The sequence below is a fragment of the Zingiber officinale genome, chromosome 5B (genome assembly GCF_018446385.1).
Source record: "Zingiber officinale cultivar Zhangliang chromosome 5B, Zo_v1.1, whole genome shotgun sequence".
NCBI lineage: Eukaryota > Viridiplantae > Streptophyta > Magnoliopsida > Zingiberales > Zingiberaceae > Zingiber > Zingiber officinale.
This window is the reverse complement of record NC_055995.1, coordinates 14,265,762-14,288,417: the sequence shown is the minus strand read 5'-3', so window position 1 is coordinate 14,288,417 and position 22,656 is coordinate 14,265,762. Positions and strand designations below refer to the sequence as shown.

The window sequence follows — 22,656 nt, the reverse complement described above, 5'->3', positions numbered from 1 at the left end:
CCCACGATTATTTTATTAATTTTCATCTAATTTTATATTTAAATAAAATTAATTATATTTTTCCAATTCTTCAAATTAGTATATTTCATCTATCATTTATCCATAAATATTTTTTATTTAATATTTATCAATATATTTTAATAATTATTTAATATAATTATTTTAATATTAATTTATTATTTAAAAAGAAACATTACAAACGATTAATTTTTTCCAAATGATTAATTTTTAAAAATAAATAAAAATAACCATTGTTCACCTTTTGGTGGGCTAAAAGGTGGGCCCGATTGCATGCCACCAAAAATAAAATTATCCGTATAAATTTGTGCCCAATGATTTTTAATATCTTTTGAATATCCCCTCTATGCTCTTAAGAAATCCTTATAACATTATAGGTAGAAAGTATGATATAGAAGGAAACAAAATATACTATTTATCTTAAGTATATTTTGGGTAATTCATCTAAATATTATTAACATAATTAAATATAATATATAACAATTGAATATGTACATGATGATTGTACAAATCAAACCAATGGTAAACAACTAAAATGATGTGTTTTCATAAATAAAGCTTGATGAAATAGCTAAATAACGATGCTTAAGATAATTTGATCACATAACTTTTGTAAAACTAAATTCATGAACTAAGTTAAATTCAATTATAATCAGGGTATTAAACTAAATAAAATTTTAAAAACACAGAAAAAAATTATAATCTAAATATTATTACCTTTGGCGATGTTGCTGAATGTTTTGACATTGTCCTAGATGAGTGATTTTTTAGCTGGATTACGAATCAAAAAATAGAATTTGTAGTTGGATGGAATCTTTTTACTAGAGGTCATGCAACGGGAAGGATGAGCTAATGCAGTAAGACAAGAAAGAGCTAATGTGGAGAAGGTAGTGAAACCGGAGTCGGACCTCGAAACTTCCAGGAACATAGCAACGGGTGAAGGATAAGAATCAGGCTTCCAAACTGTCGGAGAACAAAGACGCCAGTGGAGTTGAAGAAGTCAATGATGCAGGAGCTTCGGCTAGAAACCCACGCGACGAAAACGTAGTGGCAGCTAGGGTTTTGCAATTTTGACAATGAAGAAGTTTTGCTATTTTGGAATTTCATGCATCCATTGGGAGTTTTTTTTTATGGGAAAATGAAAAAGTTGTTCGATTCAGGATGGCTCGAGCAGGATTCAATTTTCTCCCTTACTTCGAATGAGAACGAACGTGACATGGGCGAGAACGAGGGAAAGTGTCGAGGGTAAAAAAGGTATCCCATACGTGATTTGTTAATATCCAAAGTCATGTACGTGATCTAGGTAATTGGTAAAGTCACCTACGCGGTTCAGTAAAAAAAACTGATAATAATATTATAAATAATCATAAGTCATATTATGGATATTTTTAAAATAAAAAAATCTTTTAATATTTTTTAAAAATATAATGTCCTTTTAGTAGTAATAAAAATAAGAGACATTTTTAAATTTTTACCTTTTATATATAGAAAATGCTAAATGGAGAATGAGTTTTTTTATAATTTTTAGGATAATATTATATTTTATGAGTTAATTATATTCTTTCTCATCTATTTTCACATTTAATTTTTTAAAATAATACTTAATTAATTTTTTTAATTAATTTAGATAAATCTATTTTTTGAATGGCTCAATTTTAGCCATCTAAATTTATCGTTTATACCTATAGGTTTCACTTAAACAATTTATAAATTAAATATGACTAAACAACATTAATTTTGTATTTTTTTTTTATTTTTATCTTGATGCACATCAATCATTACAATTTTGTTGCTTGGTTTGCACTTCTTCCTTCATGCCAGCAAGGATACATCTCTTTTCGAGACATTTATTGTTTTACTTTATCTTCTTCTTTTGCCTGGCAGATTAGTTTTAAATCGAGTCACTCCTTCCACGAGATATCAAAGAGACACCACTGTCTCTGAGCTTCTCTGGCGGCTGTGACTGTCAGCTCCTCAGTTACCTTCCCGTCTCTCTTCCCCCTCCATTTCCACTTCAGCGGCGGAAGGTCCATCGGATTCCATGCCATTGAAGGGAGGTAAAGGAGCTGAGGAAGAGAAATTAATTGAGGTGCGAGTGCATCAGAGAGAGAGAGAGGGAGAGAGAGAGAGTAATTAATATGGGTTATATCCTCTGCTTTACCTTTCTCCGCTCCTGATTAACTCACGTGAAGCTAAACCCGTGCACTGAGATCGACGGCCTCGCACATTTCCGCCACCCGCCAACATCGCGGCGCATTGCTCTCGCGCGTCCAAAGATCCCGCCTTTTGGTTTCTGATGGGTTCAATGTGATTCAGGAACAATCCTGAGATGCTCCTGCTTCTCCTCCTCATCCCTCCCATGGCGGCCTTCGGACTGCCGCCGCACTGAAGGCCCCCAATTGCTATGTTCTCTTCGTCGCCATGGAGTCAACACCTGCTTCTCCAAGGTGCAACTTTTACCTGTGTTTCCTCCTCCTCCTCTTCTGCTTCTCGACCTCATTTGCTGCCGATGTTTCGAATGCCGGCGACATTGCCGCCCTCTTGGCCTTGAAGAACTCTGTAGATACTCAGGACTCCCTGCCGTGGCGGCGAGAGACCGCCTCTTGGCTCTGCAGAGAGTGGAAGGGGGTGAAGCAGTGCTCCCCTGTTAGCAGAGTGACGAAGCTGGTGCTCGAGTTCCTCAACCTCACCGGGACCTTGAGTCGGGACCTCCTTGCTCCTTTCGACCAGCTTCGTGTACTCAGCTTAAAATCCAACTCGCTCTCCGGCGCCATTCCCGACCTTTCCCCTCTCGTCAACCTCAAATCTCTCTACCTCAGCGACAACCAGTTCTTCGGCCGGATCCCGGCCAATCTCAACGCTCTCCACCGGCTAAAGGTGGTTGTCCTCTCTGGAAATCTCCTCTCCGGTCCAATTCCGGAGTCTCTCATCAGCCTCCCGCGGCTCTATGAGATCTTGCTCGAGGGCAATCACCTCACAGGGCAGATCCCGGCTTTCGACCAGCCCAGTCTTCGCTACCTCAATGTATCCCGGAATAACCTCTCGGGAGAAATCCCCGCCACCCAAGCCCTGTCCCAGTTCAATGCTTCCTCTTTCCTCAGCAATGCAAACCTCTGCGGGGCTCAAATTGGGACTCCCTGCGTCCAAAAGTTGATCTTCCCCCCGTCGTCCATCAGCCCGGGATCGCCGTTTGATCATGTCAATGCCTTCCCACCTTTCATGCCTCCCACCGGCAGCAACCAAAGCAGGAGGCGGATCATTGCCATCGTCGCCAGTTCTGTCGCGGGGGCTCTTTTCTTGTCGATTTGCTCGGCCCTTGCGTTGCTTTTGGCCTGGAATAGGAAGCGGAGGCGGCCGGTGGTCGAGACCCGAACGGTGGGTCGCGGGTCCGGCGGGGGCCGCTACAAGCCAGAAGAAGAAGGTGCGGTGGTCATCGGCGGAGGAGGAGGGGGAAGAGAAGAGGAAAAGGGCGTATTCTCGTGGGAGGCGGAGGGGCTCGAGAAGCTCGTATTCTGCGGCGGCGTCCGGGAGATGTACAGTCTGGAGGAGCTATTGCGAGCGTCGGCGGAGACGCTGGGCCGGGGAACGGTCGGGAGCACGTACAAGGCGGTGATGGAGTCCGGGTTCATCGTGACGGTGAAGCGACTCAAGGACGCCTCCCGCCCGCCGACGGAGGCCTTCCGGCAGCGCATGGAGGAGCTTGGCCGGCTGCGCCACCCCAACCTAGTCCCCCTTCGCGCCTACTTCCAGGCCAAAGAGGAGCGTCTTCTCGTCTACGACTACTTCCCCAATGGCAGTCTCTTCTCCCTAATCCATGGTTCGTTCCCCTCACCCCCTCAATCCTTCTCTAATCTGCTCATTGCTTAACTTATTTTGCATTCAATCTCCTCCATTTAAACTAATGAAATTACGATCATAGTAATAATCTTGATGGTTAGATCTTAATTCTTGCACATAAAAATGTGCAATATTTGGCATTCAATGCCAACGACCAAGATATTTAAGATGTTGCAATACTCTGTATCAGTGACCATTAAATGACCCTCATCTGATCAAAAATCGCTCTTCTTGCTCATCTGAGCAAGGCCCCAGTTTGATCTTTTCGTCATCTTAACAAACACCTTCCCTCCTTTTCCGGCTGTTGCCCCACTCCTTGTGCAGCCACATGGAGATGTTGTCAGTTCTGCTCCGTTGCTTCGGGGAATGGAACAACGGGCATCTTTTACTGGATACGAGTTGTTTATTCTTTATTTTTTAAAAAAATTGGAAATTTTAATTGCTTTAGAAAAAACAATAAATAAAATTAATGGATGATGATGGCTTACTTGTGGCAGGGTCGCGGCCGTCGGGGAGCGGGAAGCCGCTTCATTGGACGTCGTGTTTGAAGATAGCGGAGGACGTGGCAACTGGGCTGGCCTTCTTGCACCAGAACAGCCCACCAGCGGTCCACGCGAACCTGAAGCCCGCTAATGTACTTCTCGGCCCGGATTTTGAGTCCTGCCTCGCCGACTACGCCCTAATCCCGGCCCTGTTCCACGACGACGCATTCCCATCGTCGTCCTCCGCCGCGGCCGCGGCCGCCGCCTCCCTGTTCTACCGCGCCCCCGAGGCGCGAAGCACCCACGCCTTCACCCCGCTCTCCGACGTCTACAGTTTCGGCGTCCTCCTCCTGGAGCTCCTCACCGGGAAAGCCCCCTTCCAGGACATCCTCGACAAGCACGGCGCCGAGATCGGTCGCTGGGTCCGATCCGTGCGCGCCGCGGAGCGGAACGACTCCAGAGAGGAGCCCGGCGGGGGGTCTTCGTCAGGGAACGAGGCGGCGGCGTCGGAGGAGAAACTGACGACGCTGCTGAACATCGCATCGTCGTGCGTGGTGGTGGAGGCGGAAAGGAGACCGGCGATAAGGGAGGTGCTTCTGAAGATACGGGAGGCGCGGGCGGAGGCGATGGTGGCGTCCTCCAACAGCAGCGACCACTCGCCGGGGCGGTAGTCGGACACGCTGCAGAGCGAGGGAGTACGGATCGAAGGAGTTCACGGAGAGGGATTATAATTGAATAATCAATTCCTCGTCGGCGATCGATCGGCGGGTAGAATTGGCGTGTGAGCTGTTGATGTTTTTGAGATTTCGGTATTGACATAAAAGGAAATTAATTTGTTTCTCCAGAGTCAAAATGAACACATAACACTAATTGAACACCATTCGAACTAAATAAACCTACACAATACGCTCTAAACAATCTGTTAGCTACTAGAAAGTCATGGGATCATCTTGCTGGATGCATACAGCCAAGATCACAAAACTGCATCTCGTTATATCCTACTAAAAAGCTCTATCTCATAATACCTGGTTTAAATGACTCCAAAATCTGGCTTAAGCCAGAACCAGGAAACAAGCAGCACCGCATGTGATCTACAGCTGCCAATAGATAGGCGAAAGACCAAGTTTCTCCAAGATTTGATTTGTCTGTGAGAAATGCCTGTTAACACAAATGACAGCACAAAAATGTTAAAACATTGCAAAGACAATACCTATTGCTATAATTTTAAGAGTTGTTGAGACAGATGATACAGAGGACGCACGCAGGATAAGGATGTAGCATGTTTATGATAAGAATACAACCATAAAAGGCAAAAAGGATCACAATTCCTGTTAATTTCCTAAATCTTGTCCCCCTTTTCCCACAGAAAGAACAGTAAATGCATTTCAAATATCCTGACTAAGAATACAACCAGTGCTGGTGGATTTATTCTGCCATGATCAGATGTCAGCACCTGAATCCTTGTTGCTTCACTATCTTCACATTTGTTCCAGATTGAACTGGGAACTGAGCCAAAGACAAATCATGTTTTCTCAACGAATAATAAAGCTAGAATTGGTCAACAAGACCATAGGAATTAATAGTCAGTCTATAAGACTTGAGTTCAAAAAAAAGGAACCTTTGTTCAATTACTAAGAATTCTATAAATATGTATTGCAATCAATCGATTCAATATAAAGATTATATTCTTTCATAACATTTTAGATGGGCTGATCCTCTGTGCTTTCCCTTTCTTTTGTATTTTGATCGGAAGGGAGTTTGCAAGATGATTGCAGCCTCCCCCTTCCTTTCAACCACAACCGTCATTCCTACATTGATCAATGCTCTGAACTTTCAAGCTAGTTCCTCCTGCCTTTGATTTGCCAACTGATGTTGATTGATAATCACCCTTGCTCAAGCCTGATCAATATCTGTCTCATCATCCTATAAAATGCACATTTTCTGATAATTCCTTGATTATTTCGTAAGACGCACAGATCATCCATGGGCATGTGTCGTCCAATCGAGCATTATGCAGTAATCCAGAGTTCATGAATCTTTGTCTTAAATATTCTTAAGTTTGTGCGTGTGATTATCACGATGGCAGGTATGTCATTCAATCTAGCTTTTGCAATCTAGGAATCTCAGTTGGTGTCGGATGATCATCCATGCTTGAAGCAAACTGAAGATTCAAAATCTTCACTTTGAGAGTTGTTAATAAATAAAGCTATAGTTGATCCACTAGACAAAATTCTACCAAATAGACTGCAACTATGTCCGGTCTATATATATTGTAATTAATCAATTTAGTACACCAATTCTATTCATTCAAATCTTTTATATATATTCCATTCAAGGAACCAAGTAGCTGGATTATTCAAGATGTGGACGGAAAATCTTTAAATTGTGGAGTTACTGGATACCTAGAAATAACATATACGATTTTCTAATGTGCTTCGGGAACCTCAGATAATTCATCTCCACTGGAACTAGATAGTATCTGGGGATCTAAATTTCTGTGTAGTGCGAGACTCAGATTTTGCTGCATCTTATGAGTTAAAATGTATGTACTATTGGGTGATGAGGACTAGTTTAGTTCATCAAAAATCTACATATTGGATCTCTTAAAATGATCATCATTATCAACAAAACTAACAAGCGGCCAATGCCTGCTCACCCAAATCCTTTTTCCCAAAACAACTCTATTTAGTGGTATCCTTGAAGGTTATGTAGCAGAGACAAATAAGTTAAATTTTTGATAAAACATGTCGAACTGAGAACCAACCTGCATCCAAAGAACCCTCTATTTGCAGAAAGACCAGATGGATGAGCAGCCTTCAGAATATGATGTTTTGATCCATCAATCATCCTACAAACATACAGTATAATGATTAAAAGGCAGATGTAGTGCAGAATCAAGCATTTCAGAGAATACTTCTGTAAATTCATCAAGAGAAATGTCATAGTAAATTAATACAAAGAAGGATGGAAGAAAGATGCATGCTGTGACTGTAACTTTTAATGCACATCTCTAGCCAGCATGGAAGCAAATATGTGAAAAATGGTGGAAGTTGGAGCATTAACTATTTTTTTTTTATGACTGGATGAATAGATTGAGAAAGTGTTGCAAGGAAAAGAACCAATCTATGTATTTAAACTTTCAATACTTCTCATCTGTGGGCAGGAAAATTGGATTAGATTAGTTTGAACCCAACATGTGGACTAACTCAGAGTAATATAATAATGGCATTTCAATAGTTTGATTGACTGAGCATGTATCCTACAAGCTCCAATTAATAAATCTTTTGAACTATCAATAGTAACTAAGCTTTCAGTTTTCATATATCCAATGACCCTAAACTTTAGATATCCAGGAGTCATGCATCTTCTATGGCATGTAACTTTGTTCAAGAATTTTTCATGCCTACAAGGAAGTTTTTACTAGGTAATCCCAACCAATTCACTTTTATTTTCATAAAAAAAAAATCAAGGAAATACTTCTTTCTGCTTTGATCATTACAATCAAATACAATTTACTTCCCTGATCGCTTGAATTTTGTGCAGGGTTTAAAATTTTGTACAATGTTCTTCAGCACATACAAAATTATCATCTTGACCAAAGATAGGGATGTGAATTGCTAAATTTTCGGTAATCCACAATGAGCAATATTTATTGTCATACAAATATCAAAAACAGCACCACGAGCTTGGTGCATTACAACAAATATCATGTTAAATTGATTTTTTTTCTATCCTCTGTAGAGTTGGACGAGTAAATGCATGTGGTATTTGCCAATCTAACAGATCATCAAGCTCCACATCAGCTTAGTATTTCAGATGAGAGGCAAACTAATATCACCTGAAATGCAAAGTTAACTCAACAATAACAGCGCACGCACGCACACTGAAATGCAAAGTTAACTCAACAATAACAGCAACACACACACACACACACACTTCTTGGCTCATTATTCAATATGACTTTCAATTGCCAAGTTATCTATCAATTTGGAACAAAAGAGAACACTTGCCTCGACTTTTCTTGAGCAGAATTCCCCCACAGGAGGAAAACAACCCCAGATTTCTTCTGAGAAATTGTTCTAATAATAGCATCAGTAAATGGCTCCCACCCTTTCTTGGCATGTGAGTTTGCTTGATGATTCCTAACTGATCAAGAGAAATAAACATACATTTCAGCAAAATCAGGTGATTTGAACCAACTTATAAAATTAGTTAAAACTATCAAGTGCAATGCAATAAAAAATGTTATTATAAAATAACATCAAAACATATAGGTTCAAAGTAGATACATATATAGCTAGTTAGAGGGGATTAACATGTCGGTGGGTCATACTTGATATATGTGTGTTGTGTATGCATGTTCAGCAAAAAATGTAAATCCCCTCTGACCACTTGCTTGATACATATATGGCAAGTATGACTCACCAACATTTATAGCAAGTAGTTAGAGAGCTACAGAGGTTGATGAGCACCCAATAGCAACCTCGTTAACTCTCTAACTTCTCATCTTAATCCTCTTGTAACACATAAGATTAATTATGTTATCAAACCATCATAGTGAACCAATTTGTTATGAAAGTATCTAGCAAGATTTCAACTTTCCAATTGATAAATAAATGAAATATTCATAGAGAAAGAAGGATACCAGTGAGAACAGTGTTAAGCAACAGAACACCCTGTATGAATAATCTTATATCAGTTAGCAGAACAAACAAGTAAATATATATCACAGGTAAAGCAACAAAACGAAGAAAAACATGAAATAATATGAATGACTGATCTATGAACTATAAGTAGTATTCAAGAATAGCAGACATATGGAATTAGATCATTAACTAGCATGATAAGTAAACTTTTGGTGTGCAATAGTAATAAGAACAAGCATTCAAAAGCTTGAAGTTGTATTCTTACTTAAGATTGTCTTCCAAAATACTTGCAAATCAATTATGAATTTATAACAAAGATTTGCCAAGCACAATGTTGTTAATTACACAAAATCTTGCAATGACCTCAAATAAGTAAATGACTATCAAGAGGTTGTGGTAGCTTGAACATCAGTCTTATGACAAATATGATTAATTTAGCCATGTCTTTATATGCCAAACCTAGTACTGCCTTGTGAAAGATCATTTTATTTTTATTTTTAATTTCAAACATACAATTAGATCATTTCTGTTTGGAGAAACTTGTTTACTACTATATTTATGAGGATAGAAATGTCAAGAAAACGGAAAACACGTTGCATGTTATAGATATCGTGACAACATAATAGAAAAAGGAATAAGTGACAGTGTTAATTATCTACCTGTGCTGCCCATCTTTCCAGATTTCCATTTAATGGCACAGAACACCCTAAATCTTCTTGAAGTTCCTTGAAAATGTTGACTAAACTCGAAGGAATCTTGACACCTTCTGGTACAGAGAAAGCTAGACCCATGGCTTGACCAGCTCCATGATATGGATCCTGTAAAAGTAATTACGCGCCAATTTCATAGGATGAAGAGAATGAAGCAGAGATTCATCAATTCTGCATGTTATCTTTAAATTAAAGGAATATTTAGATGAGTTGGAAGAGAAAAACTGCAAAGTTGAATATATATATATAAGCGACGCTCATGAGTGATTGAGTATGCGGGGTACTCCAAATTTAATGCACTCGGGGCGCTTAGTCGCCCATGAGAGTTGGGCGGAGGGCGTCTTTCAGGGTATATATAAAGTGTGCCAAATGAGCTTCTCCAGTGAAGCTCAAAATGCTTATTGTTTTTTATTATTCTCATAATATTGTGACAACACACACGTACCAAAAAAAAAGTTCATGTTGAATATAGGATGCATTTTAAAGGCTAGCAGCACAAAACTACATCCAACAGTCACGAAAGCATAGATAGCCAAGTATTTGACTGAGTTTGCCTCCCTTTGTCTTGTGTTCAGCAAAGTACTTGTTCATTATGGTGGCAGCACATGGTGGGTCCAAGAGCGAACTATATAGCATGCTAAGAGCATCCACAGTGGTTAAACCCCACTGTGAGCTCCTTCGTTGCCATGTCTGCGCCACATCAAAAGTTAAAAACCTCACACCTCTTTCCACTATCAAAAAACCTCTCAACAACTCCTTCATGGGTCCCACACTTTTCATTATATATAATTCTCATTTCTCCTTCATATTTTACATTATACACCATTAAATTTTTATAAAATTTAAATTTACCACTTGCTAACATGAAATAACATTAATAATTTAAAAAAAAACATAAATATTACAGTGCATCAAATGAAAAGACATACATTATAATAATATATAAAAATAAACGTAAACTCATCTACACCAGGCCATGTCTCTGTTTAATTTTTTCCACCATTTTCTCATGTAAATAAAGTTGTCTTGGTGTCATCTCACTGGTATCCTTCAAAAGAATTTCATAATCCTTATGAAAGATCTCGACTTCCCGCAGAGCCATTTTTTGCATTTGATATTCTTTAATATCTTATCATTCTTTGTCGATGTTATGTTCCATTGTGTCGCCCTCTCTGGCTTTAGATTTGCCCTTCCTCTTCGTTGCCTTTTGCCCTATCGGACGAATGCGAACTTCAGAGACATCTAAATCAACACTTGTATCTGGATTTGATGTTGAAGTGTTTCCTCCTGACTCGGATGTCCTTGCCTTCTTGTTAGAGTAATGAGCAACTGATTGTGGAGTATATTTCTCGTAGTCTTTGAGAACCCTCCACACATGCATATACTTAAAATCCTTGTTATTGTTGTTGGCTTTCCACATATTCAGTGCATTCTCCAACACATTCTCGTCACTCCAACCGCTTTGCCGATGAGTATAAAAATTATTATAAGTTGCAGAAAATTCATTTACCATCGGTGCAAACCTGTAATAATGTGATTTCAGACGCTGATAACTTCTCGTCATAGATCCAGGGCGATGTTTGTTGTAGTAATCAGCAATACGTTTCCAAAAAGCTTGATCCTTCTGGTCATTACCAATGATTGCATCAGTGCTTATAGTTGCCCATGACTTCGCAAGGACCACATCTTCATTGGGAGACCAAAATCTTCTTTTCGATTCATTTTCCTCCAGCTCAACTTCACGCTCTTCTTGTGATGAGTGTGGTGGCACCTGAGTTGCTGGAACAGATGATGCCGTTAGAGATTCTTTGTCGCTGATAGATGAATCAATAGTCGCCCTTCTAGATTCATTCGAAAGTATGACAGGTGGTTGATTAGGAGAAACCCCGTAAGGATAAGGCATCCCAAGTTGGCTACCCATTGCTAACCAGTCTTGGGATGGATACATACCAAATGGAGCTGAGGCGGTGTTTTGGATTCCACGGCTGCAAAAAATTTTGAGAACTTTGGGAATTTGGAAAATTTGGAGAATATTGTGGAACATATGAAATATTTTGAAAATTTGGAGGATATTGTGATTGAGAGAAAAAATGAGGATATTGGATATTTGGAGGAATGCGAGTATTTTGAGAAGATGTATTTCCTTCCGTATTTGAAGAATTCAAAAGATTCGTAAAGGAAGTATTGAGATTTTCATCCATCTCGAATACAAATAGAGAATGAAAGGAAGAATTGAGTTGAGAGCAAAGATAGCAATGGAATGAATGAAATAGATCTCATATTTATAGATTTTTTATATATTAAAAAATTAAATTATAACCGTTGAACAACGACTAAAAATTAGTCGTTGCTCAACGGCTGTTCTCACTGAAATGAGAAGCAGGTTTTAATTACCAGGCTTTTTGATTTTTTTTTAATTATTAAAAAAAAAAAAAAAAAATGAAAAGACGAAGAAGCGGCTCTGCAGCGGCAAAGCCGCTTCTTCGTTTTAATCAAAAAACCTCCCTCCACTATGGGAGGGAGGTTTTTCACCAAGTCCATGTCACAGTGGGAGCTCGGAAAGAGCTCCCACTGTGGTTGCTCTAAAAGTTCTTCCTTCCCAATTGATACAACGAGTAAGATGGGACCCCCAAAGTTGAATTCGACGTTAAGAAAGTCAGCTGATATGACGGCAAAAGTCAAAAGGGGGTCAATTCTAGAGTCGTATTGATGCCCTGCCAAAATAAGTTCAGTACCGCTGCCGAATGCTTTAGTCGATCGGACACGCTAAGACACGCTAAGCACATCGCCCGGTTGGACCAAACTCTATATTCAAGTATAGTGGTCAAGTGCAAAATGAACCCCCGACCTAAAGTCCGACCGGACCTATTGTTCGAGCGGATTCCGAATGTCCAAGCATAAACCCGGCCGACTCAAGGATGGTCGAACCTTAGGGGCTCAGCTCCCCACTTCTCCAAAAAGAAAAACTCTCAACTTACATTCGCCCCTCGACGCCCTCTCCTTAGCCAGCATGTCATCTCCCCACTTTCAGACGGGATCACCAGTAATCTAATTTGTGCGAGGTATAATTTGGTCTGGCATATAATCAAAGAGAGATTGTTGCGCTAACTCAGTTCTCTGTAGTCCTAAATGTATGCAAAGGTTAAGCTTTGGGTTATATATGACCAATGGCCGAGTCCCAATCAGCAATCATTCCACTAGCATTATATGAATTATGACCCTGCCATGGAATAGAGGTGAAGCATTTTAAATGTATGCACATGTTACCGTCTGTGCCAAAACCCATCAAGGCAGCAACCCTAGACATCATCGCTAAAGATAACTTCTGCCTTTACTTCAAAGTTGCGTGAAAAAAATGAATGAATATATCTTATACTGAAAATATGACATGCAAATCAACCAAATGTAGGAACATTCAACCCATCGGCTCCAAGAAGCAACACAAAATTCACGTATCTTAGAATAAAGTTGCAAAGTTGTGTTTTTACCTGTCCAATAAGCACAACTTTCACCTGATCGAAAGGCGTCAAATGGAGAGCATAAAAAATCAGGTATGGCGGAGGATATATCGGAACACTCCCCCTGACCTCACGCTCCACATATCTACAAAGGTTCTTCGCATACGGCTTCTGAAGCTCCCCCGGGAGAGCCTGCAGCCAAGTCTCTTCAACCAGGAGCTCCTCCAACTTCACATAATCCAAACCGTCGGCTGGCATTACTGACTAAATCAGTCAACAAGACGAGGAAAAACTCTAAAAAGAGATTACCGCTACCTTTGGCCTTCTCAATCCTTTCTCTGCAGACACTGAGGTTCCTCCTCGATCGCGCTAGGGCCTTGTTGATATCCATCCTCCGCTTCTTCTCCGGGGTCAGAGCGGGGGAGGAGGAGGGAGCGGGGGCAGAGGCCTCCGGCGGAGTCTCGCGGCGGGAGGGAGAGAGCTTGCCGGGGGGAGTTGGAGTTTCCAGGGAGGCTGAGGAGGGGGAGAGGGGCCGGAGGCGTTTTGCTGGATGGAAAAATTCATCTAGGGTTTTCGGCGTCGAGGCCATGTCCTCTCGTTGGGCGAGCCGGCGAGGGGAGTTCGTAGGGCGTGTACATAAAGAGGCTAATTTGGCGGGAAATGCTGCTGGTTACTTTGAGTACCGTACTCTGCTTTGATTTTCCTTTCCTGTTCTGTTTATTTGGGATGGAACGGCGAGAAAAGGACGGGTTTGGACTTTGGAAAAGGAGGGGCGTTTAAAAAATGGTGGGACGGAACCTAAAACGAATGATTGTTATTTTAGATTTTTTTTATATGTTTACTTGCATCGACGCATGTATGGTAGGGATAAGATGCTTTATTTTATTATTTTACTTATTGAGTAGTGGGATTAATAAGTTAAATGTTCAATCATCAAATTTTATAAAAAAAATAATAAATATTTTTATGAAAGATATTTTACCTTTATAACTTTCCATTTGAATAACTTTTATAATATTTTATAAAAATAAATGAGTACAAATTAAATAACACTATGTTTTTGAAAAAAATGTATAAAAAGGATTCTATTGTCCAATTTCACCCAACTAATTCCGAAAATAAATAATTTTTTTTAAAAAAAATCAAAAGGCATTTCAAATTAAGAGAAATAGGAGAGTTCATTTTTTTAGAAATTATTCAATAATTATTATAATGTGTAGAAATACTGGTAGCAACTACAACGTGTGTAACGATTATTTAGTACTACTATAACATGTTTATGTGAATTTAAGATTTAAAATTTATACCGTGTAAAATCTATCTATTAGTTTTTACAACAGGTAGAAGTTACTCGGTAGCTGCAATAACTGTTTAATATATATAAATTTAGAATTTATGATTTAGAGTTTAAGATATTTAAATATTATTATATCAAAATACTATTTATTAATTTCATCAAAATTATTTAAACTTCGTCAAATTAATTTTTAAATAGTTGTAGAAGTTTTTTTTTTTTGATATAATAGTGTTTAAATATTCTAAATCCTAAATCTAAAACTTTAAATCTTAAAGTCATACTAAATATGTTGTACCAACTATTGATAGTTTTATACATTGTATAGCTATTGGATAATTTTTACACGGTATAAATCATAAACATACCCTAAATGTATTGTAGCAACTATTGGGTACTTGCTACATGCTATAAATCATAAATCTTAAATTCTAAACTCACATATTCGGTAGCTTCTACACATTATGTTAGCTATCCACTAGCTTCTACACAGTATAAATTTTAAACTTATCCTAAATACATTGTAACAACTATCCGACAACTTCTACACATTGTATAAGCTAGACGATAGTTGCTACATATTATAGAAGATACCCTGTTGCTGCTACATGTTATAGAAATTCTTCAGTAACTTTTACAATAGTGCTAAATCAAGAGCTAATTTTAGGATAAATTCGTGAAGAACACTCGTTTGATTTTTTTTCTAAAAAAATAGACATCCTTTTAATGATTTGTAAAATCTAGGGTGCTCTATTCATTTTTGTCTTTTTTTATTTATTTATTTGCCTATAAGTAAATTTAAAGAAAACATATTTAAAAAGTCATCATATCGTAGTTTTTTATTCAATAAAACCTTAAATCTTAATAGTTTTTATAAAAAGAAAATTATGATAACGTCGAGCTTAGAATGATTGATCTAGTCCTATAAAAATTTCTTATCCATCATTAGAATAAATCAGAAAATACTTAGAAATTAAGAAGTTCAGCATCCTTAGTTGTAAGTCTCATTTAAAGGAAAAATATTTGTAAATATGTCGTATCTAGGAATCGAATCATGGGTGTCAATGATTGAGTAACTTTACCACTGCACCCTAACCCGGGGGCTTAATAGTTTTTATTAAAATTATACAAAGCAAATTATTAGAATATTATTATATCAAAATATTATTTTATCAAAATTGATCCTAAATATAATAGTAATTTTGATCCAAATTATTTCAACATAGAGTAGTTATAACTAAAATTATTTATAATAATTTATTGGGTCAAAGTTACATAACAGAATGCAGCAAAAATATATTTTTTGGATATAAAAAAGATGATTGTTTTAATAGGATGTCCTTTTGATTATAAAAAAAATCAGAAAAGGATCTTGCTTAATTTTTAAATACTAAGTATGAATTAATTTTAAATAAAATAAATAAATTTAAAAATCATATACTAAATAGTATCCAAGTTTTAATTATAATTCTACCTAAATGAAAATAATTAAAACAATACAATTTTTTTAATAGAACATAGTGGATAATGATGTTAAAATTAAAAAACAAACATCAAACTTATTACTTCCAATAAAGAAAATTATAAAATAGTTTGATTCTTAAAAAACTCATGAAATTCCACCTTACTTAGTTTACTCTGTATTTATCCTTATGAAGTTGGGAGAAGAAGATAAACAAGTGCAAATTTAAAAGGTTTTCCCACTTGTTAGCACGCTATGTTTACTATAGGTGGCAGAGGAGAGAAAACAAGAAGAACGATGGAGGAAAAGAAACATAGAAAATAGGGGGGAAAAATTAAAGAGGGAGTTAAAAGGGAAATAAAAGGTTTTAAATTTATTATATATTTTTTTAAATTATTAACCCAATAAAGTATATCTAATAAAATTATACCTCATATTTTTAATTAAAAAATGAGAATTAATAATTACAAGTGTTTTAACTTTAAATGTGGCCATTTGACATTTTGTAAAATTCATGAGTTTTTCATTTATAACATATGTATAAAATGATGTCCCACCCACTCCACTTATTGTCTTAGATAAGATCAACTCATCTATAATCAATCAGAAAAGTAAATTTAAAAACTAATTTAATAATATAAAAATTAGTGTTGTTTGTTACATCAATAAGTCGGGGGCAATCTGCACAAAACACATCAACTTTTTTATATATTTATATATATTCTAAATTCTGTGTTTTTGCTAAAAATAAACCGATATATTTGGAAAATCTGATTTTTTTAGTATTAGGTCAACGACAACTTCAAAATTTGTAAAATTTATATTTTTACTAAAATTAGACAGGTAGCACCCGATTCCATCAATCTTTTGGTGGTGATATTGTGGCGCGCATCAAAAAGGATTTTTGGTAAAAAATAAAATTATAATCTTTTTAATCCATAATCACACTGTCTAAACATGAGGTTGTCAGCGATATTTTATTGTAACAACATGATCTTTTGGTCTCTTGGGTGGCTCTTGCGACGGCTCATTAGCGGCCCCTTATGTCGTCGGTTCATTTGACGACCTTTCATGTCGTCGACCGACGATCCTTTGGCCGTGCCGTTACTCACTAGGACTTTCCACCCCTGGCAGTGAATTTTTGTCTCCCCCAGGATTCGAACTCTAAACCTCCAGGTTTAAGTATTAGAGTTCATGAATCCTGGTAACTAAGTGACTCACTTGGCTACTAGGATTCATAAACTCAAGTACTTAAGGCTGAAAGTCTAGAGTTTGAATCATTCCCTCACTTGGCTACCAGGATTCATAAACTCAAGTACTTAAGCCTGAAGGTCTAGAGTTTGAATCCTGGGGAAGGTAAAAAAATCCACTTCCAAGGGTGGAAAGTCCTAGTGAGTTAGGCTGCCACAAGGGCCGCCCAAGAGGCCAAAGGATCGGGTCGTTACAATAGCGATGGTTGTTTTGCTGAGTAATTGATTTAAGAATGTTGAACTGATAAATCATTCAATATAAGTATTTTTTTAATTTATCTAGATGATTAATAAAAAATATTTATACATGGGATCAGGTCACCATCATGATTAATTAGTGTATTTAGTGTTAAATGGAAAAAAGATGAAATGTCAATGCACCCAACTCATGTACATGACTCTCCAACTCAATCAAAGGTGTTCTATTGAAGAGAGGATGGTAAATTTGATCTTTTTTTATAATCTAAATATCCAGATTTCATCGGACTAATAAAAAACAGATGATCTTCTTCTCTAGTTCACTTATCAGATAAATCTAAAACATGATTTACACACATGTATGTCCTATTTATCTGAGAGGAGAAATTTCAAATTAAAAGTATGAAAATTTTTTGTTTGCAAGTCATGTTTTTTTTTAGTATTTTATCTCATAAAACAAATAGATTATTTTTCTATATTTACTTATTATAAAATAAAGGATAAACAAATGTGATGATCAAATTTTATATATTTTTTATTAGTCTAAATTGGATGAGAAATTCATTCTCTTCCTATGTAACAACTCCACCCTCAATTTTGCAAACCCCGAGTAGCCACATGTCACCTTATACAATTGTCATGTGCAGTCCTATAATTATAAATTAATTTCATAATTTATCTTTCTTCATGTAACTTAAAAATGAATTATAAAAAAAGCATAAGATAAATATAATCATCATGTTCTAGACGAATGATATTAGTTGTTTCATTTTCCACCTTATGTTGTCACTATGTGCTCACCTTCTAAGTCCCCTTTACAGTGTCAATTTCACTCTGTCACTATCTTCCACTGCGATCGATGGATTTATTTTTTTTCCAAATTAAATATAATTAAATATTATTGAAAGCTTTTTTAAACACGATATATAAAAGTTAGAAATTACAGTCGAGGCACAATCACAAAAAGAAAAAGAGGGGAAAAAATAATTTGATAAAGAAAGAACAAGAATTTGAGAGGGGACCGTTTAATCATAGATTACTAATATTGAATGAAAGGGATTTAATTTTTAGATTTGACTTTCCTTTTATAAATTTTAGAAAAGATACCCTCCTTTTTTAAAAAAAGTTTTATCATTTTTTATAAGAAATATATAAATACTTTAAGAATTTTCTTAAACACTATTATTTTTTTAAAATAAAACAACATATTATCTCTATTAAATAAAATTATTTTATTTATTTTATTATTTTTTATTCTTTAAAGCTTATCCTTTAAATTTATCCAAAGAAAATTTTGGAGTTTCCGTAAAATGTTATTAGAGTTTAACAAGTGAATCCCAAAATTTAACGATTTCACGATTTCACCCATCTTCTTTCTAAAAGGCAAGTAATATTCCGAGATTTCACCATGGACGGCGCTCGCAGATGGAGGGCCCACGTCAGATAATATTAATATAATCCACCCCCTAACAACAACTCAAAACCGGTCCTCCTTCTCTCTCTCTCTCTCTCTCTCTGGGGGAAACGCGGCAACGCATCTGCATTGCTTCCTTTCCATCTTCGTCCTCCTCCGGAACGCCTGTCCCGATCCCTATTCCATCGCTACGCCTCGTCCGGATCGAGGGAGGAGAAGGCTCGCGTCTTCCCCCCCGCCATGGCATCCAACTCCATAGACGATTACTGGAACGACGACGGCGGATCCGACGGCGAGCTACGCTGTGCGATCGAGAGTTTCTGCAACATCGCTCCCATCGCCGGGTGCGAGATCTCTTCCTGCTTTCTGTTTACGATTTTCGGAGAAAATGATTTGTGATATTGAATTCTCTTTTGGGATTGTGATGGGCATGGAAGGGAATCTTTTGACAGAGCTAGCATCGAGGAGGCGTATTCTGATATTTACGGTTTGGAGCGGTCCAGCTCGCGGAAAAGGTTGGTGGTCTCTGAATCTCGATCTAGGTTTGGATGCACATCTCGCATACGGATGCTTCTTCCTCTGATTTAATTATAGTTTGGCCTCTAATGGATAATTATTATTTATAGATCCCTATCGATTGTCTTTGTCCTTGTTTTTCTCGTTTCAGATTCCTCGCGGTTAATTGTTTTCTACGATAGTTTCAGTAAGGATTTTTGTTTAGCCGAGATAAAATTAATGCAGACTTAGTGTTGGTCACATGGCATGTTACCGAGCGTACTTTGATTTGCTTAACTCCAAGTTAGAGGGAAAACCATTTTCCCGTCTCATCTTGTCTGTTAGCTCTAAAAATCGATTCCCCTTTCTAGCTTCACAGAAGAATCATGCTTGTTCTTTGTACTCTTGAAGCATGTCTATCTGGCGAATCTTCCCAACAATTACTAAGAGACAGCAAACTGCTTACTTTTCTTGTTTAATTAACAAGGGAGAAAATTGGTTGGGCTTCTGTTTTATTATATAGAGACATCAGGCTCATAGTGTACTAGCACATATCTGATATTTGAGATATAGATCTTATCCTTATATTTGCTCAATAGTTGAATTAGAACCCAGCATGAAAATGTTGCGTTCTGTTGTTCTGTTTATCAGTGTTTACAAGCTCCATGTTTACAGTAATTTTGATGTTTCTGATCTACCTGAATTAGATTGTTAAGAAGTCCTTTGGAGTGCGTGGCATATTTAATGTGGATCTCTAAGATTGACTTGTACTTCAATTTTGCAGAACTAGGGATGAATCATGTGCAGAACCTAAGTCAAAAGCCTGTCGCGAAAAAATGCGGCGTGATAAGTTAAACGATAGGTGCTCATTCATGAATAAACCTTGCAAATTCAGTTTCATCCTTGTAAACCATAGGGTTAATTTATCTATTATTTTTATTGCCTGTCCAGGTCACATTTTTCAAATATGTTAATTAAAGACTTTCTTAACTACATAGGTTCGCAGAGCTGTCTTCTTTCCTAGACCCTGTTAGACCTCCCAAGTCAGACAAAGCAACTGTTCTAAGTGATGCCGTTCGTGTATTGACGCAGTTAAAAGCTGAATCAGAGGAACTTAAGGAATCCAATGAAAAGCTACTAGAAACGATTAAGGACTTAAAGGTCTGATCATCCTTATCCTTTTTCTCTTGGTAAAGAAGTATATATGAGTGTTTTAAATAAATTGCGATCAAGTTAGTACATGTAACATGATTGGAATTATTCTGGATTAGCCTATCTAGATTGGTTTAATAATTCCTAAAAAAGTGGTACGGGATTGAAGAATGTAGAACCTGAAAGAAACACAAAAATGCGTGACAAGAAAGAAGATACAGTAATTTTAGGTATAACTTAGCTTAAGTAAGACAATGGAATGGTGTTACATGATACTGTTAGTTAAACACAGTGTAGATAAAAGTGAGTAAAAAAATAACTCTTCCTTGTCAAATTCATGTTAGATGGTTGGGATGTCAAATTCATGTATGATATAACCTATCCCCTTCTCTTCCGTTGTTTCAGTAGCCTGGAAAATGAGTTAGTTGCTCAAACGGTTCCAGGTATATCCAGCCTGAAATGGGGTTTGGTTAATTCTAAAATCATACTACTTCGATGCAATTTCACATTCTAGAGATAGTTAATCTACACTATATAGTTGAAGGGGGTGCATATCAGTTTGCTTTCTTCTTCATTGGCATGATCTTAATTTTTTTTGTTCTTTTGGGCAAATAATTGCAGACTAATTTCACAGTTATTTGAAAGAAAAAAAATGGGTTTTATTTCCTCCAGTTATGCAGCTCGGATAACAAAATATCTTCTTACTAAAGTTAATCATTTGTTGAATCAAACATACTGAAAATAATATATTCTTTTCCACTTGTTAAGTGGATGTTTGTTTTCCATTAATTAGTTGGTACTATGAGTGTAATAGGAGCATCCGTTGAAAAAAGGATTCTTGGTTATTGACAACAAATCAAATTTCTGACTTGTTCCTATGAAAACCAAGGTCAGAAACTATTGGAAAAATTCACTCATTTACAACCCACTGATAAAAGATTCCTCGAAATTTTTTGTTTTACTGTAATAAGGAGAATGCTCTTTGCACTGTTCATAACAGAAGTTGTTCCATCCGCATGCAAATGTTCTAATCATATACAGCACCTACTATGTAACAGACAGAAAAAAATGAGCTTCGAGATGAGAAGATAAAACTGAAGGCCGATAAGGAGAATTTAGAACAGCAAATCAAGGCAATGAGCATGCTTCCAGCCGGCTTCATGCCTCATCCACTTGCATATCATCCTGCTGCTGCATTTGCTCCCCATGTCCAGGCCCCATCGAACAAGGGAGCTCACTTCACTGCATACCCTGGCATGGCTATGTGGCAGTGGCTTCCACGGGCCGTCATGGACACCACACAAGACACCAAGCTTTGGCCTCCTCACGCTTGAGGAAGTCTCCCAAAGATGCATCTCATTGCTAAGGCTAATACATTTATTCTTTTCTCAGATGCTGAAATATAGCAAAACTTTGACATCTACAATCGAAGCAGAGGGTAAGCTGACATTTTAATCTACTGCACGAGTTGCAAGTTTAATATTTTGTCGTGTACCTCCAGCATAAGCATAAGCTAAATTTGGAGAGTGTTTGTAACCCTTAATTTTGGTCGAACTATGCCCTAGTGCTTCATCTTAGCAGCTCCTCCTCTAGAGGTACTAATTAATCTTGAATGATAGTGGATTTGGTAGTGCATGGTCGTTGCTATGATTTCTTAAAAAAAATTAATGATTGCCCTCATGGTCCAGCTGAAATATAGTAAAAATATTTCAATGGTTGCGCATGGTTGAAGCAAGAATCATACTTTGCTAGCGAGCCTTTGTTCACGAACAACCTTTTTGGAAACTGTTGTAGATTGTTTACTCCAAGTGGATTTCATGGTGGAATATGAATTCTTTCAATTTCTCCATTGTGCTATTTCATATTGCATTCAGGATGCTCATTGATATCATAGTGAATCAAGTTCGTTTATTATAGTAAAAAATGATTATACTTATTTCAAATATCTCTTATAATTCATAATTAATTTATAGTCGACTATTAAAAAAATCAAGGTTGTCATGTTCTCACTGATGTCATAATTTATAAATTATGGATTTGGTTATATTTGTTGCAATTTCCTTGAATTTACCTCAAAGTGTAACAGAGGTGATTGGTTCTCCAATTAAATCGTGTTGATCATGATATGGTTTTTTTTTTCTCTCAATTAAATTATTTAAAGCAGTTCCTAATATAAAATTGACTTTAGGTTATTGTTAGGTTAAAGATTCACCACCTAATATATCCTCTTCCTCGTACAC

General features: G+C 37.2%; 3 protein-coding genes across 4 annotated transcripts; 2 read left to right on the top strand and 1 right to left on the bottom strand.

Annotated features, from left to right (window-relative positions):
• Positions 1-1,911: 1,911 nt before the first annotated feature.
• On the top strand, positions 1,912-5,181 carry LOC121984148 (inactive leucine-rich repeat receptor-like serine/threonine-protein kinase At1g60630). The gene is made up of 2 exons (XM_042536956.1): positions 1,912-3,835; positions 4,353-5,181. The coding sequence occupies exons 1-2, from the start codon at positions 2,440-2,442 to the stop codon at positions 5,006-5,008; spliced, it is 2,052 nt and encodes a 683-aa protein (XP_042392890.1). The 5' UTR covers positions 1,912-2,439; the 3' UTR covers positions 5,009-5,181.
• A 131-nt stretch (positions 5,182-5,312) lies between these two features.
• LOC121984149 (uracil-DNA glycosylase, mitochondrial-like) lies at positions 5,313-13,770 on the bottom strand. Its single transcript, XM_042536957.1, has 7 exons — positions 13,467-13,770; positions 13,182-13,402; positions 9,643-9,801; positions 8,983-9,013; positions 8,348-8,483; positions 7,102-7,185; positions 5,313-5,495 (listed from the first exon to the last, which is right to left on the bottom strand). Exons 1-7 carry the CDS (start codon positions 13,738-13,740, stop codon positions 5,429-5,431), a joined length of 972 nt encoding a protein of 323 aa, XP_042392891.1. The 5' UTR covers positions 13,741-13,770; the 3' UTR covers positions 5,313-5,428.
• Positions 13,771-18,840: 5,070 nt separating this feature from the next.
• On the top strand, positions 18,841-22,051 carry LOC121984147 (transcription factor ILR3-like). 2 transcript variants are annotated; one of them, XM_042536955.1, is made up of 5 exons: positions 18,841-19,113; positions 19,222-19,284; positions 20,049-20,126; positions 20,263-20,425; positions 21,475-22,051. In XM_042536955.1, exons 1-5 carry the CDS (start codon positions 19,010-19,012, stop codon positions 21,748-21,750), a joined length of 684 nt encoding a protein of 227 aa, XP_042392889.1. In that variant the 5' UTR covers positions 18,841-19,009; the 3' UTR covers positions 21,751-22,051. The 2 variants fall into 2 exon arrangements, with proteins under 2 accessions (XP_042392889.1, XP_042392888.1); XM_042536954.1 differs by having other exon boundaries at positions 19,207-19,284.
• The last annotated feature ends 605 nt before the right edge of the window (positions 22,052-22,656 follow it).